Here is an 18,195-nt window from a genome sequence, read left to right on the forward strand (position 1 = left end):
ACATACATGTTTTAGGTTGGATTTGTCATGTCATAGTTCTACTGTAGTAAAACTTTCCGCCTCAACTCCACATAAAATTGTGGCGTGACATCCATTTTGAAACTATGGGCAAGGGGTCGTGGAAAAGAAAGAAAAGAAAGATAGGGAAGATGGCTTGAGAAGATTGAGAAAAAGAGAAGAGACGAGAGAGACTCAACAATTCTTAGCTGTGCTCGACACTACTACAAGAAGAACTATAAGCCCCGCACATACATGACAAATCATAGTCACTAGTCACTAGCATACCTACACATAACCTTAGAATTTGTTAGGGAAATGGGCTTAACAAGGTAATTAACTTTTCAGTTTGTTCACATCTGGGTAACTATCTTTTTTTTTTGTACACATCTAGGTAACGAACTTTTTGGAAGTGTTCACATATGACCATTATGACCGACTATAGCAGGTTATATCCGGTCATAACCAGTCATAATGGTCATATGTGAACACTTTCAAAAAGTTCGTTACCTAGATGTGTACAAAAAAAGATAGTTACCCAGATGTGAACAAACCGAAAAGTTAACAGTAAAATACACGAATGATCTCTGTAGTTTGGGTAATTTGTGCGTTTGGTCCATAACTTATTTTTTTTTTAACTTAGATGATCCCTACTATTTATTTTTGTTGTGCATTTGGTCCCTGTCCTACCTAAAAAGACAATTGTGCCATTTTTAATTTTTTTTTCTTATTTATGTATTTATTTTTTATATATTAAAAAAAATTAATAGACCCCATATATCTGCATCTCCTCACCCTAAACCTGAAACCGCATTTGAGAAATTTAAATTGGGTCCCACAATAATCTTTTGAGGTAGCACAGGGACCAAATGCACAACAAAAATAAATAGTAATGATCATCTAAGTTAAAAAATAAGTTATGGACCAAACGCACAAATTACCCAAACTATAGGGACCATTCGTGTATTTTACTGTTACCTTTTCGGTTTGTTCACATTTGTGTAACTATCTTTTTTTGTACACATCTAGGTAACGAACTTTTTAGAAGTGTTCACATATGACCATTATGACTTGTTATGACCGGATATAACCTGCTACAGCCGGTCATAGTGGTCATATGTGAACACTTACAAAAAGTTTGTTACCTAGATGTGTATAAAAAAAAAGATAGTTATCCAGATGTGAACAAACCGAAAAGTTAATTACCTTATTAAGTCCATTTCCCAATTTGTTACACCAAAAAAAACATTCATGTTTTTAGAATTTTTTACACTGAAAAAATGGTTATATTAACAATTAATAACACTGATTTTCTTACAATAACCTGTTATTGATTCTCGAATATTATTTTGATTTAAGAAAAAAATTAAACTTAAAAGTAAATTGGGTAAAAGTCCCAAATAATCGCCAAGTGTTGCATGATTTTGATGTTGCCGACGAGGGCCACGATTTCGAACATTGAGACAGATCAGATTCACTCAACCAAGATCTTTTGAGTCCCAACTACTTCCACTTTGCTCCCCAAAACATTTCCTACTATTCTCACCCAAAAGTCAAATCAGCTGAGAGGAACTCCGCTGAATTCACAGGGGTTTTGGTTTCGGTGGCTAGCTTTACATCTATGGCGGCCTCGAAGTTCCATATCTTTTTCTTTGTTTCGCTCTTTTTTGCCCTAATTTTCACTCTAACGGAAGCCGATAGTGCCGTTGAAGAAGTTGTAGTTGAATCCGACAATTCCGAGGCGTTTCGAATCGAAGTCGATAAACTCACCTCCAAGATCCAGTCACTTGGTCTGCCCTCTTTACTCTAACCCTCTAAATTATCAAAGTTTAGTTAGTAATTAGAGGCATGTGTTCCTCCAATCGTATATTGATTTGAATCTTCTCTAGTTAGCACACTGTTTCTTTCTTTTTCCTGTATTTAATCTGTCAACTTCGAAACCTGTTGCTTTATTTTTGGTTGAAAGTTCTTTAAACAAGTTGGTGTTTTAATTGGCCTGAAGGAGGTGATTTTGACCTAGCGGGACCACATATAGTGCGAACCCCAAATCATCTCCAGGGCGTCCCTTGGTTTGGAAGTTGATTGATTTATTCGACCTCAGGTGAATTTTGGAGGAGACCAACTTATAAACCAGAATAACCAACTGAACACCTGAGGGTTACTTTATCATATCTATGTTGAAAATGAAATTTCTATAATGTAATTGGTTTGAATAAGGCTGATTGGTGGTTAAATGACCTTAACCTGAACAAAAATTGGTCTGTAAATATGGATTTTATTTAAACTTCAAGTACGTGTATCCAGAAGTTAGTTGTGGAACCCCCAATGCAAACACAACAAAAAGGCAGAGCATTGTTGGGAGAGAGGTTTAATTAATTTGAAGCATATAATATAGGCATATTTACATCAACAATATGCTGTTTTTTCAGAATCATTTATTGACAAGAATAATCAAGAGCTAAAAAACAAGGATGAGATCATTGCCAAAAAAGAAAAGGCAATCGCAGAAGTTGAAAAAACCATCAAAGAGAAGTCAGATAGCATTACATCGTTGAAACATGAGGTAGCTAAGCTTGAGGTAAGTTATTAAATGATTTTGTGAAGCCCACACACAGTGATTTTACTACAGAAGTAAATGAACCCTCTTGCTATATTGAGCCCCCATTGTTCTTTTTAACAGGTTAAAGTGTCCTTAGATGCTAATGAACAGGTCAAAAAAGCTCATACAAAGGCTCATGAATTGGAGAAGCAGGTTTGCATTAGAATTATATCACATTCTTCCCAAATCAAGATCATTGAAGTTACATAACCATTAAAAATTCTTGCAGGTGGAGAAGCTTCAAATGGAGATGGAATATAAGAACAGCTTGAGGGAGGCCTTGGAAACCCGTACAAAAGAATTGGAGAAAAAAGTGCTTGATCTAAACCCCAAGCTTCAAAATGTAGGTTGTTTTGTTATATCTTAATTATAACGGTGGGCATTCATTAAATTGAAAAGATTGAGCCTCACACATTTTTGTTTTGTTTTTCTATCTTTTATTTCAGCTTCAACACGTTGTTGATGAACAGAAGACAAAGCTTCATAAAACTGAGCGCGCCCTTAAAATTGCTGAGGTATTTTCACAATAATGGTGTTTGTTATACTGCTTCAAATATAAGAATATTCTATGTCATTACTCATTACATGTATAATCGTATGCAGGAGGAACTTAAGAAGGCAAAATTTGAAGCAACAGCTAAGGTGAAAGAACTGACAGAGGTAAAAACTGGAACTTATTCCATGTTTCTAAACACATAAATGGTTTATCTTGTTTTATTTTACATATCTATGGTGCTCCTGTTGCGTATACATAATACACAAACTTATTCTGTGTTTTGTAAACTGTATTCAGGTTCATGGTGCATGGCTACCACCTTGGCTTGCAACTCGTTTGGTTGGTTATCAGGTGATTCTTTATAGAGTATATGCCATTTATGCCTAAAAGAACCAGGTTTGACTTTGACTATGTTATTATCTTGCAGTCTTATGCAGAGAGCCATTGGAATAAGCATGGAAAACCTGCTTTTGATTCGTTTTTGCAGAAGGTATCTTTTGTATATCTTATTTCTGGTAGAGACATTAATAGGTATTATTATTATACACATTGGTAAGACCTGTTTACTTTTTGTCTTTTTAAGACTTTTCATTTTGTTGTTACAGGCATTAGAGAAAAAGGCACAAGCTGAAAAATGGGCTGAACCTCATGTGGAGACAATCACAACTGTAATAGCATGAAATATACACGTTCTTTCTCCTTGTTTTTTTTAATAACTTTTCTAGCTATATCAAAAGTGTTGTATCTCTTAATATACACAGAAATGGGTCCCAGCTGCAAGGGAAAAATGGGTGTTGTTCATAACGAATGCAGAACCGCATCTCCAATCAGTGAAAGGAAAGACCAAAGAGGTTTATATTCAAACCAAGGGAACCATAACTCCACATATGATCAAAATCAAGGAAGCTGTAGACCCTCACTTTCAGGTATCTTTTTACTCAACCTTCCTCCCTTTTTTTCTTTAAATAAATTTGTGTCCTAAATGGAAAAGGAAAACTACTTGTGGACAGAGTTTCAGGAAGGTTTGCAATCCATACATTGACCAAATTGCCACTGCAACAAGGCCTCACCTTGATAAAGCACGTGAAACAATGACACCTTACACTAATGAGGCAGTTCAAGCTTATGGGAGGTTTCTTGAATCTGCCTCTAAATACCATCATCAGGTATAGTATAACATATACTGCTTATTATGGATTGGTATTTTACCTCTTTTATTTAAACTTTAAAGTGATATATATATATATATATATATATATATATATATATATATATATATATATATATATATATATATATATAATATATTTTATTTTTACTTATAAACACCGAAGGTTCAAGGCATTGTTGAAGAATCACTGAAAAGACATGACATTAGCAGAGCTCTTGCAACTAAGGAGTTAGTGTGGTTTGCTGTATGTCTTTCTGTCTCTCTCACTCTGTGTGTATTTGTATTATACATGTTCTCCTTCACATGTAAAGATAAAAAGAAGTAACAGATGAAGGGGTATATAAATATTATTATTTATGTTGTTTCAGGCTTCCGCGTTCTTGGCATTGCCTATAATCATTCTGTTCAAAACTTTCTCAGCAATCTTCTTGTAAGTTTATTTTGTTTTTTTGATTTTCTTCTAAAAGATGATGGAGTAGATATTCTTGTAGTTGTTTTCTACTTAATATATGTTATTAACTTAAAGAATGTAAATAAAATACAGTAAAAAGGCAAAAAGACCAATTCGCCATCCTAACCAACCACGTCGCAAGGCTAAACGTGCGCATCCAGACCAGTAGTAGTAATATAATACACACCACGTTGAAGATAAATGCTTTTCTTTAAACATGAATACGAGGTATGCCATTTCCAAATTGCATATTTTGTTTTTAAGATATTTTTAACGAGTTTAGTAATCATTGGGTTTGTGGTTTTGCAGATAGAACTGATACTTTCTGCATGTCGGTTGTGTGTTGTTTGTTGTATGTTTGTAATTCATAGGAAAAGGAAGGAGGAAGACTTGTATCTTAGAGCTGTGTGTATGTAATATTATTATATTCATTGTGTATGTGTTTTTGTAACATTATTTTGCTTCGAATCTGGTTTAGGTCATTGATTGTCTTTACCTGGTGTAAAACACGAGTTCTTGGTTTAAGTACTCTTTTATTTCAATCTCATATGTTTCGTGACTACCTTTTTAATTAGTGTCCTATGGGAATGTTGTGATTTATCTTGCAAAAAAAAAAAAAAAAAAAACAACAGAGAAAATGAAACATGAAATGACATGGAAACAAAGATCCAAGTAAGAAACAACTTAAAGCTAAAGCTTATGAGTATTGATAGCTTATGAAACATAGCTCAAATCCAAACTTTGTTCTTATGTTGACATGTAACTACTCTTTGAAAATTTGCCTCCTTTCTGGAAATAAAATGCTACCATCTTAACCCTTTACTGCCTAATATCAAAACAATATCATGTTCTCCTTTACAATTACTTAAAACTCACTTTAGTACGTAGATATGCATGCATCAGCCTATATACAAAATTCTACTTGTATTATGTTTCACTTTCGTAATCATTGATCCATGATAAGACAACTAGCATTAGATAAACAGTAATGTATATTTTATAAGTGAAGTGTTTGACAAGTAGCCTATCTTGGAGGAATTTGTCTTTTTACTAGCCCATGGTTCTTGGGTGTTGCTTATAATTAATAGAGAAAGAGAGGGTCTTGGTGAGAAGTGCCTTTCAATGACTTGTGCCATGATTGACCCTTGTTATATGTCGATAAAGTCGTTGGTGAACGATATAACAGTGAAAGCGCGTTGTTCGCATGTAAACATTTTGCCCAAACAAGCAAGAAACCTATTTATATTTATAGAAAACTAGATGATGATCTGAACATTGCTTTCAACTTGGTTTCTTCTATGACTAAAACATACATATACGACATGACCAAATGACTCTTAATTAAGACTGTGTGCTGCTTGAGATAATATTGTATACTCGTGACGAAAGGTATTCAACTGATCATTGTCTCGTAGAAATCCTTGTCATATCCATTGATCTTCTGTCAACAGTCTGCCCCTTTTAATGTGAACAATGAGACTGCTCTTCTGAATTTTCTTTCAAGACAATTAAAAAAAGGTTCTGAAATTCGTTCAATTTCTACAGCTATTTAAATACCGAACCGCATCTTAATTAATTAAGATGCGTATGATGGTGCAGTTTACCATTTTTATTTGAGATTCCAATGAATAAAATAATTAATGGAAATTCATATATCTCATCACATTATTCCAAAACCCGGACACCCTTGAGTTTAAAGAAGAGATGTCAATACTGCAATAGTTTTTCGAAATTTATTTGCATATGACACGTACCTGTTATTATGTTATACATACAAATAGTATAGGTAAGTTATGATCAGGCAGGTAGGAGTGAATAGTGATGAAGACTTGTTTCAAGATCAACAAAATTTCGAAGTATAGGACAAGTAAAGAAAAGATGGCGACCCACTGATGCTGATATGTATGTGTCTCCATTAATACTCAATAATACAAAGTATTTTTATGCCCATAAATCTTTCCATAATCATAACCGATCCACTTCCAGAAGGAGTTATTTTACTCATACAAAACACTGAAACAGTCCATAAGATGTTAATTTATATCACTATTCTGTGAGTAAATAATTAGATAATAAAATCCTTTTGATTAATATACAATTGCTAATTCATCTTATGTGTTTTTAGAAATTAAATAGTTTCCTTCATAATTTATAATCCTCGAAATAAGTGTAACAATTTCTGCTTCAGTTTGTGTAGAACGTTTAGACTAATATAATAGAAACTTATGTTATAAAGCACCTCCTTTCTCTTTTTGAGTTTGAAAATTACAAAGCAAAATTTTGACAAAGCAATAAGCATATCAGTATATCAGTAGGTAGTCGACAATAGGGCACTTCCTATATATAGATCCGGTAAGAAAATTTTTTTGGTAGGAAGGTAAGAAATTTTTTTTCGACTTATTTTTTTGGCGAGCAAAACAAATGAATCTGAATCAATAATAACATGATTCACAAAATAAAAAAAAATCCCGAAAAAACATTTCGATGATTCATTTTTATGATGATTTTGTTGATATTTACTAAAATTGTGATAAAAGTAAATTTTTTTCTTGATTTACCTAAAAATGAATCATAAAAGTGTTTTTTTTTTTGGAATTTTTTCTTGTGAATCATCTTACTTTTGAATCATCTAATGATTCATTTCATTTTTTGCTAAGAAAATATATATAAAAAAAATTTCTTGCCATCCTACCAAAATTTTCCTTCTTATTTGATCTTGACTTTTTCTCTCTCTCTCTCTCTCTCTCTCTATATATATATATATATATATATATATATATATATATATATATATAATCAGGTCTTTTGAGAACCAAAAGATTTGTGAGAACTTACGAATTCATAATTAATTCATCGTTTTTCAACACCAAAAACACAAATCTTCTCCAAATGATGCATCTAAGCCATATCTAAGCTCAAAAAAAAAAAAATTTAACGATTTTTTTTTGTATGACTGTTGATGAGCACAATCAATAAAATATAAACTGCTAATGAGCACAATCAACAGTTATATGGACTGCTGATTACTCATCAACAGTTCATATGACTTCTGGTTGTGCAGATCCACAATCCATATGACTGCTGATTGTGATCATCAGCAGTCCATACATACATGCAAATTTAAAAAAAAATAAAAAAAAATTGTCAAATCTTTTTTTAGCCTAGATATGACTTAAACGCATCATTTGAAAAAGATTGATGATTTTGGTTTTGGAAAATGATATGTTGGCAAGTTCATACAATTTTTTTTAGTTCTCACACTATAATAAATTACCAATGGAAATTCTTTTTTAAAAAATAAATCAATTTTTTTGTAAGTTACATAACTATATAATTAAGCTGGCAAGTTCACACGATTTTTTTAGCCTATATATGATGTTTTATATTGTAAGTTCCATAACTATATAATTAAGGTTACAATATATTTTTTGAACTAGGCACATAGATTATTCTGTAAGTTATTATATGTAATAACACTAACTAATAATAATTGAATTATTTTAATATTGTTTAATATTAACAAATAATTGATTTATTTTTTAATAAAGATTTTGCATTGGTAATTTATTATTTTCTTATTAATTATAATTATAATAAAAATACTAATACTATAATAATTAGAAGAGTTAAATTATTTGGTAAACAAATATATTATTTTAATTAAAGAAGTAAATCGTTATTTAAATACTAATAATAATAATAATAATAATAATAATAATAATAATAATAGAATTATTTTCTAACTATACTAAGAAAAAAGTTGATTTATTTTCTAAAAAACATTTCCATTGGTAATTTATTAATTTCTTATTAATTATAACTAATAATAAAAATACTAGTACTATAATATTTAGAAGAATTGAACTATTTGATGAATAATTATATTATTTTATTTATATAAGTAGATAATTATTTAATTACTAATACTAATAATAATAATTGAATTATTTTTTTTATAGTAATACTAATAAAAAATGATTTATTTTCTAAAAAAATATTTTTGTCAGAAAACCTCAACGATCACTAAAAGAGAAGAATAAATTACTGAAATCGTCCCTATGGTTTGGATAAAATTACGTATTGGGTCCTTAACTATTATTTATTTATTTTCATTTTTTGCACTTGGACCGTCTTTACTGTTTGATTTTATTGCATCGTTGGTCCCTAATAAACATAAAAAAACTATAATACCTATATATATATATATATATATATATATATATATATATATATATATATATATATATATATATATATATATATATATATATTAATTAAAAGATGTATTACTATAATAGGTCCTACACAGGGTCGGCTCTACCTTTTGCAAAACTAAGCAAGGGCTTAGGCATCAAATTCTAAAGGACCCCCAATTTTAAAGCTTATTTTGTTAATTATATATGTATATATACGCATTTCTTGGGTTATAAAATTAAGGGTCTCAAGTTCGAAATTGTTTGCTTATTTGAAGGGCCCCAATTTTTTTGTTTGCTTAGAGCCCCCAAATTTCTTGAGCCGCCCCACGTTTCACCATCACCATCACCTAGCTAGGGGCTTTGCCCCTTGGACCCTGCTCTTAGGGGCGCTGCCCGTTGACCTTTGTTCGTTCAGGGGCTTTGCCTCTATATAACAGTGTACATTGAATCTTGAAAACTTAAATAAATGTGCATTGCGCACCATCCTAATTTGTTTAATATTTATCAAGATCACTTTTGGTCAACAAATTTAATCTTATTACACTTAAATAATATTGATGATATCAAATCACCAACATTTCATAGTGCTTGTATACAAATAATTTGATCAGCATTGAATTATACAAATAATTTCATCGAGGGTGAACAACATTGGTCTTGTATACAAATAATTTGATCATCAACAAAAATAATTTCATTGTGCTGCTTCCAATGTTTTGGAACAGTATTCAATTATACATTTATACATGCCTGGAGATCATGTAACACGATTTAAACAAGCTTTATTATTGCTGTACTTAATTTTCTATTTAGCTAGCTATTCGATCATTTTCACCATTACAAAAACAGATCACGACAGTCAAGATCACTCGGGATTTATAATGTACCTGGAAGCCTCAAATTTAGTACATTTATTAATGACAAATTGTTAAAAAGGTAAATTACCTCAATCAGAAGTAAAAAAATAAAAAATTTGAAAATTACTCTATAAGATTTCCTGCAAATTAATCATATAATAGACTAACAAATTGTTCAAAATGCATTTTTTAAGACCCTATTTTATTTACCTAAATAATATGTGTAACTAAGCTATATGTGCCTTCAAAGCTGTAATACTATAACAAAAAGAGAGGAGATAACTAACTAGCTATAAATGTTTTGCAATTATCAACAAAAGTCTTGAAACCAATTTCTGTTATTTGCTGTTGACACATCTATAATAATTCATTGGATATACTAAATTTATAGCATATATATACTAGGAATTTTAAACATAGAGTTTTGAGCATGTCATGCATTTTAATAACCTTTCCCTTTATCTCATAATTAAGAAGAAAACGTAGTAAAGAAGCTCTTGACCTTCTAGGAGGGAAATTAATTATATCAAAACAAGCGATCAGGCCACTACACTAATCTTTTCTTGATTATTTAAGAGGGGATCTTATGTTACAAAGCAACGAAATAAGAAATTAACCCAAAGGAATAATCCTTAGTATTCATGCAATGTTTTGAATTATATATAAATGATTATTTTCTTACAGGTTTTCCTACACATGCATGGAGAGTGCAAAATATCATTTTATATATTTACTGCAACAAGTTATCAACCACCACTTAAAATTTTATTGCGATTTAAAACTCAGATTTATGAATTGAAAAGGGAAACCAGATATATACTTAATTATTTTTATTTATTTACGCTGAAATAACTTCAAACTGTTTAAAAATTAGGGTTGTCGACGACTAGGGTTTTATACGACTTTTCGGAGAAGAGTATATCTTAAGAACAAGAGTAGGTGAGAGCTTCATAGAACCGCCCTCCTTCTCTACCTTCTGTCTTCTTATAGTTGTAAGTTACAAGTTTTACATTCTAAAATTGTAGGCAAGAAAACTTCCAAACTCCACACCAAACCTTATCTCTCATGAGTTAATTAACACTGTACACTCCCTTTTCTTTTCAGCTAGCCCTTTTGATCAAAATCATGGTATAGTTAGACCCACTGTATGAGAGTAAGGGTAGATAATTAGTTTTAGATAATATTTTAAGAAAGGTAGTAAATATGGAAGGAGAAGTAAACAAGGAGGCTGACAAACTTCCTCCAGGATTTAGGTTTCATCCTACTGATGAAGAACTCATCACTTCTTATCTTGTAAACAAGATATCCGATTCAAGTTTTACTGGAAGGGCAATTACTGATGTTGATCTTAATAAATGTGAGCCTTGGGATCTTCCAGGTATGTGCTCTCTCCCTCTCTACAATGATCTATTTTGTTTTTTATTTGAACAGCGGCCGGGTTATAAGTATATGTTTGGGAGACAACCCAAATCTCCTTGTTAGTAACTCCCCAACTGGGCTAGCCTCAATAATATGTTGTCTATGCATGTAAATATATAACTAAAATAGGTAATTTGGAACTTGAATCGGATATAGTGCAGATTTAGCTAGTGAAGTGAAGATTATGGCTTTTACGTACATGGCTCAAAATTAGATCTAGAAAAGGTGCTTTACTTAATCGGAATGATTGGTGTATCTGTCCCGGTACCGAAATGTCAAAAAAAATCTTATAATTACGTTTTAATATACTTCTTGTGTCAAAAAAAAATCCTAAATCTTAGGGTTTTATATTCTTTAGGTGTACATTTTTTGCATGACTAATTAAATAGCAATTAGTTACTGGCGTTATTATTTATCCAAGTGATATATTGTTTATATATATCTTTGATTTGTCAATAGATTGGTTTTCGTTTAATTTTGTTTTTGTTCTTATTCTTATTTTGCTTTTGTTTTCTATCACCGTTAGCATCAACAAGTACCATCGTAGAGCAAAAGTGGCAAAAAGTGAACTATTTTTACCTAGGGATATGATAAATGTCTAACACCTGTTAATTACCTTATTTCTTGTAGTGTGTGAGCCAATCATCATCATATTAGAACGAAAATCAAATGAAATAGAAAAAGGGAACACGGATGGTGTACAAGATTAATAATCAAACAGTTTATTGTTGATATTATCATATCGATAATATTATTGGGATTAATTTATCGTATAATATTATTTATTTTATTGTGTTACGTTCAGTGGGATTACGAATAACCATGATGAGAATCATTCGAATCATATTTTAAAGAGAGCAAAATGACCATAAGTTGCATATTAAACTAATAAGAATTGGCAGGAAAAATATGATTCTCATAGAAGATTACAATAAAAGGTAATGTTTTGTATGAAAGTCATTCCTTATAGCCATGGTTAATCACACCATCATTTTTCTCAACAAACTAAAAGAATTGTGTACTTAATTATGCATGATAGTCTAGTGGCACACACAAACAGCATATACATTAATTTTGTTAAAAATTCAAAGAAAATTAAGAACTTCATCTTACAATATCTCACCATTCCAATTTCCAAGTGTTTCTAGATTAACAAAAGTTGCTAGTGCACCCTCCAAATTAAAGAACTGATGGTTTTTCCAGACACACAAATACAGCGAGAAGCAATTAACATTGTGAGATTAATTTTGGAACAGGGAAGGCGAAAATGGGAGAGAAAGAGTGGTATTTCTTCAGCCTACGAGATAGGAAATACCCAACAGGAGTGAGAACAAATAGAGCCACCAACACTGGGTATTGGAAGACGACTGGAAAGGACAAGGAGATCTTCAATAGCAATACATCCGATCTTGTTGGTATGAAGAAGACTTTGGTATTTTATAGAGGGAGAGCACCTCGTGGTGAGAAAACCAATTGGGTCATGCATGAATATCGTGTTCATGCAAAATCTGCGTTTCGAACTTCCAAGGTATATATGATCTAGGGTTGCATTTATTTTTGATGAGACCGATATCAAGCTCCTTTACAAATCGTTCATACATGATGTATATCTCGAATATATTTATTTATTCATAAAATAAGTTTTCAAGTATCTGAATTGCATATGCAGGATGAGTGGGTTGTATGCCGGGTTTTCCAAAAGACTGCTGGTGGCAAGAAATATCCCTCGTCTAGTCATTCAAGAGGCATGATTAATCCATACAACCATGAGATTGGCCCAGCTTCAGGGATTCATCTGCCTCCCCAGATCATGTCGACAGATCCAAGCTATCAGTTCCCAGTTGGATTAGGAAGAAGTTACATGAGCAATGCTGATCTCGCCGAGTTTTCTAGGGTTTATAGAGGTAGCAACAATATGCCTCTCCACCAAACCCAGATGAACTATCCCGACGGAGGTGGAGCTGAATGCTTTACTATTTCCGGCCTGAATCTAAACCTAAGAGGATCAACTTCAACACAGATGAGGGCCATGGCACAACAACAACCATCTGCAGCAACATCATCCCTACCACCACAACTGCAAGAGGATGTTACCTCCTCAATGCTTATAAATAGTGGTGGACTTGGCAATGAACAAGCCATGGGTTATGTTGGGGAAATGAGTAGCAACTCAAATGGACTTGGCAACAATAGGTTCATGACGATGGATCAGTGTGCTGATCTTGACAATTATTGGGCTCCCTTTTGAGTATTGCTAGTGCCTAGAGACGGAGGATCCTACTCTCAGAATTTCTGATCTTTTATAGACGAGAGTATCATTCTTCAAAGGCCAGTTAAAAGGGGATATGAAGACCCTGTTTAACACATGGGTTCAATTCCTCAACTTTTACTGGCCTCCCTATTCAATGAGATAGGGTAAGCTATCTTATGTTAGTTTCGGTTAATTAGTTAATGGTGTTTCTGAGTTTCTTATACAATCTGTTAGAGCTCTATAAAATATTATCAATAGACCATCACATAATTACGTTTGTGGGGAGATCCACATATAAATATATGCATGGATAACTACCTCCCAAACCCTTGTTCATCTACAGCAATTGTGAAATATAATTTTGTGTTATATATCTTTGTTCATCTATTATGCTGACGGTTTTATCTTAATTAACAACCTCCAACACTATAAGAAGATTGGGCAACAACGGCGACACATGTCGCCGCTAAAGGTTAGACGTGTCGCCGCTAATACCTTTAGCGGCGACCTGTCGCTGCAAATGCGTCGCCGGTATTGCTTCGTCGCTAATACGCTTGTTGTCGCCGCTAATACTACGTGTCGTCGCTAATGCTGCGCGTCACTGCTAATACATTTCGCCGCTAATACATACATGTCGCCACAAAAGCTTTCGCCGCTAATACTCTTTTAATTTTTTTTTATTTTTTTTAGTTTATTTATTTAATATTAAATTTATAATCAATCCAAATATTAATTCATATAGCATTTGAAAAATCTGATAAGTTTTTATAGAAATATTAATACATACTATGCAATCAATCCAAAATATTAATCCATACCACATTAAGTATTCTTCAAAATTACAAAACGTTTCATAAAATCTAAAGTAACTACTCGTCCTAATGATCATTTCCTTCATTATTTGGTGGCGGCAATGAGCGAAACCACTCTTCCAATGCTGCAGAACAGGTCGGGCCCTGTAGTATTGTTTGCAACATTTGCAACTATAAAGAAAACAAAATATATTAACAACATATCAGAATAACATTATAATTAATTATACCATTCTACAAAATATCAAAATATCAACATATCAAATACACTTAAACATACATCTACTTTCCATTATAGCATTTACTAACAATTACCTGTGATTGTGGTTGTTCTTGTGTCATTGGTTGTTATTGATCGTACATGGACACAACGGTAGGGGGTTTATGCCCAATGCCTCTGATATGTCCGCGTCGAACACCCAATATTCTTTCAAAACAATCTTTTATATCAGTTGGTGCTAGTCTACTTGCCTCAGAAGTAGCTTGGGTTCGTTGGTTTATCTCCTCGAGTAAAACATTCTGTATTTTTTAAAAATAATAAAAATCATACAAATTCGATTACTAAATACCTTTGACGATATAAACACTTATATGAAAAATACAAAATTAACCACTTACGTATTGTTACTCGACTGCAGGACTATAAAATACCCCTTGGCGATTGGAATTAGCCTTATGAAAAGCTTCGATTCGACTGATATCCTATTTAACATTAAAATTTAGATTACTTATACTTTAAATAAATATTTAAATATATCATAACTTACTTCTTTGAAACATGCATTGCTGTATGAGCTCGACCCTCCTCTATTTACAACTACTTGTTTTGCATGACATTCTTTGTTTGACGCCGAACGCCTTAAAATTCTGGCGTTTGAAAATGTTCGACTGCCTTCGCCCAATTTTCATGTGACATACCGTTAGGGGGGGTTGTTTAATGCGGTTGGGATATCTGCAGGCCCCTCGATTTCCTTAAAATAAGAATGAGCTTTTCTTTTTCGGCCTCTTTTGCAAGACTCGAATCAATGCTCTGCAAAAATTGAGCACGCTCCGGATCCATGTTAACCTTATCCAAATCAAATTTATTCTGCAAAACACAAAAAATTTAGTTAATTAAATAACAATCACAACTAAACTTAAAATTGTATCCAAGTTATCTTTAGATGTACAACTGCCGCGTTCCTTAAGGCGGGGGAAACATTTTCCCAACCAGATAAGTTGAAAGGGACATTGTTCCACAAATACCTCCCAATTTCATGTGTGAACCAATTACCACGCTTCCCGACAGGGGAATATGTGATCTCCCTGTCAAAGCTTCTTCAGCAATATAACCTTCAGCTAGACAACCTTCCGGCCTCGCCTTATTTCTGACATAATTTTTTAGTTTTTTCATATACCTTTCAAACGGATACATCCATCTCATACATACCGGGCGTCTGGCAATCGCTTCATCAGGTAAATGCAAAACTAAATGAATCATAATGTCGAAAAACGTTGGAGGATAAATCAACTCTAACTTGCACAAGATTCTAATAATGTCTTCTTTTGTTTTCCTCATATCTTCCACCTTCAGTGTTCTGGAGCAAATTTGCTTGAAAAACATACAAAGATCTACAATTGGTGTAGAAGTTTCTTTGTCCAATAACGCTCTAACTCCAATCGGTATCAAAAGTTGCATAAGAATGTGATAGTCATGAGATTTCAACCCAATAATGTTAGTATCATTATCTACCACTTTCTTATTGATGTTAGATCCAAACCCATCAGGAAATTTAACATCTCTTATAAATTGACAAAAGATTTGCGGTCAGGTTTCTTGAATGAGTAGCTTGCATGTGATCTAGTGAACATGTTACCCTTTTTTTGCAACCATTGATTACGCCAGATATTCAGATTTTTCAAGTCCTCACGTGCATTTGATGTGTCTTTACTCTTATCATTCATCATAGAAGTACCCAAAAGACTCTCACCTACATTTTTCTCCACATGCATCAAATCTATGTTGTGCTTCAGCTGCAGAGAAGACAAATACTCGAGCTCGAAAAATATGCTATGTTTTGACCAGTTCAACTCGAATCCTTGCCGATCCATGTTTTCTTTGAGAGTGTTAGGATGTTTACCCGGTTTACGAAGTATTAGATGACCTAGTTGCTCTTGTATGTCTTCATTAGTAAAGTGTCTTGGAGAGGGTCTTGTCTCGGGTTGCCTGTTAAATTTCAAACTCATCCTTAATGGATCATCATCATCTAAGAACCGACGATGACCGATATAAACGACTTTATTTACTGCACGGTACGAAGGAGTGTCTTCATTGCAAGTCGGGCATGCTCTATACTCTTGTCCGCTCCAGCCCGATAAACTAATACGAGCTGGAAAGTCGTTTATTGTCCATAACAACATAGCTTTCATCGTGAAGAATGTGTTTGTTTCCGTGTCTTTAATACGTACGCTTGATTGCCATAAAAACTTAAGCTCTTCCACTAACGTCCTAAGGAAAACATCTATGTCCTTTCCAGGCGCTTTAGGGCCGGGAATCAACAAGGCCAACATGAATGATGACTCTTTCATACAAATCCATTGTGGCAAATTGTATGTGGTGAGTACAACCGGCCACGTACTATGTGGATTACACATGTTACCAAATGGATTAAAGTCGTCAACTGCCAGCCCTAGACGTACGTTGCGAGGTTCGCTCGAGAAGTTAGGGTAATCTACATCAAATTTTTGCCAACACTCTCCATCAACGGGATGACGCATCACACCATTTTCTGATCTCCCAGTACTATGCCATATCATATTTTTAGAAGTGTACCGTGAACAATACATACGACGTAGTCTAGGGGTCACTGGAAAGTACCGTAACACCTTATGAGCCACTTTCTTACCCTTGGTGTTTTTATCAATCCACTGACTCTCTTTACAAACGGGAAAAACTTGTAATGACTTGTGTTCCTTCCAGAAGAGAAAACAATCGTTTTTGCACACATAAATTGACTCGTACCCCAAACCTAACTTCTTCAGTTTCTTTTTTGCTAAATAATATGAACGGGGAACCTTGTTGTCTGGTAGAAATATCGAATGCAACAACTCAAGGAGTTGATCAAATGAACTATCAGTACATTTGTTATTGACCTTCATATGCATCAGCTTTTCTAAAAAATCAAGAAATAAAAACGTACAACCAGGATATAACTTGGTTTCGACTGCCTGTAACAACTCTTCAAAATCATCATCGACACCACTACCCCCTGTATTCGAGGTTCCTTCATCGAGGTTTGTATCATTTTCTCTCGAATCCCACATAACATCGTCAATAACATCAGCTATCTCGTTGCTTGGTGATACGACATCTACAACTGGAGGGATTAAAGGTTCACCGTGATATATCCATGTGTTGTATGATTGACTGAAACCATATATACGAACATGCCGTCTCATTGCTTTCGGATCCATGAAGTAACGATTATCACATTTCTCACACGGACATCTGGTTTCACCTTTACAATCTAGGTGTAACATGGATCTCTCGACAAAAGAGTCGAGTCCTAGCTGGAAATTGGGAGATTGACGATGTGGATTAGTAGTCCAACTTTTATCAATAGACATGATGCAACTGAAAAATAATTTAGTGTTTAAGGTTTACTCTACGGGAAACGAAAATCAAGTAGAGTATTCATAAAGTTGATGATTCAAAAAGTATCCCAACATGGGAACACATGAACAAATAATCAGAAATGGATAAAATATTAAAAGAGTATATATATATATATATATATATATATATATATATATATATATATATATATATATTAATTTAGTTTAATTTTTTAAACTAATTTTATTTTATTTTAATATTATTATTAACTTGATTTTAAAACTACTTTAATTTGATTTTACAATTAATTTTTTATTTTTTATTGATTTTTTTAAAATTTATTTTATTTTA

The 18,195-nt window shown here is 32.9% G+C and overlaps 3 protein-coding genes across 3 annotated transcripts; 2 read left to right on the forward strand and 1 right to left on the reverse strand.

Moving 5' to 3' along the window:
- Positions 1-1,445: 1,445 nt before the first annotated feature.
- LOC111917208 (uncharacterized) lies at positions 1,446-5,256 on the forward strand. Its single transcript, XM_042900046.2, has 15 exons — positions 1,446-1,787; positions 2,427-2,575; positions 2,678-2,749; positions 2,826-2,939; positions 3,043-3,111; positions 3,200-3,256; positions 3,390-3,443; positions 3,520-3,582; positions 3,698-3,760; positions 3,854-4,018; positions 4,103-4,258; positions 4,427-4,507; positions 4,632-4,693; positions 4,808-4,942; positions 5,024-5,256. Exons 1-14 carry the CDS (start codon positions 1,619-1,621, stop codon positions 4,881-4,883), a joined length of 1,350 nt encoding a protein of 449 aa, XP_042755980.1. The 5' UTR covers positions 1,446-1,618; the 3' UTR covers positions 4,884-4,942; positions 5,024-5,256.
- Positions 5,257-10,711: 5,455 nt separating this feature from the next.
- On the forward strand, positions 10,712-13,810 carry LOC111917134 (NAC domain-containing protein 79). Its single transcript, XM_023912792.3, has 3 exons — positions 10,712-11,145; positions 12,443-12,714; positions 12,856-13,810. The coding sequence occupies exons 1-3, from the start codon at positions 10,971-10,973 to the stop codon at positions 13,432-13,434; spliced, it is 1,026 nt and encodes a 341-aa protein (XP_023768560.1). The 5' UTR covers positions 10,712-10,970; the 3' UTR covers positions 13,435-13,810.
- A 2,221-nt stretch (positions 13,811-16,031) lies between these two features.
- LOC111917151 (uncharacterized) lies at positions 16,032-17,702 on the reverse strand. Its single transcript, XM_023912805.2, has one exon. It carries the CDS (start codon positions 17,700-17,702, stop codon positions 16,032-16,034), a length of 1,671 nt encoding a protein of 556 aa, XP_023768573.2.
- Positions 17,703-18,195: the final 493 nt, after the last annotated feature.

Source organism: Lactuca sativa, chromosome 3, assembly GCF_002870075.4.
Source record: "Lactuca sativa cultivar Salinas chromosome 3, Lsat_Salinas_v11, whole genome shotgun sequence".
In the NCBI taxonomy this organism is placed as follows: domain Eukaryota; kingdom Viridiplantae; phylum Streptophyta; class Magnoliopsida; order Asterales; family Asteraceae; genus Lactuca; species Lactuca sativa.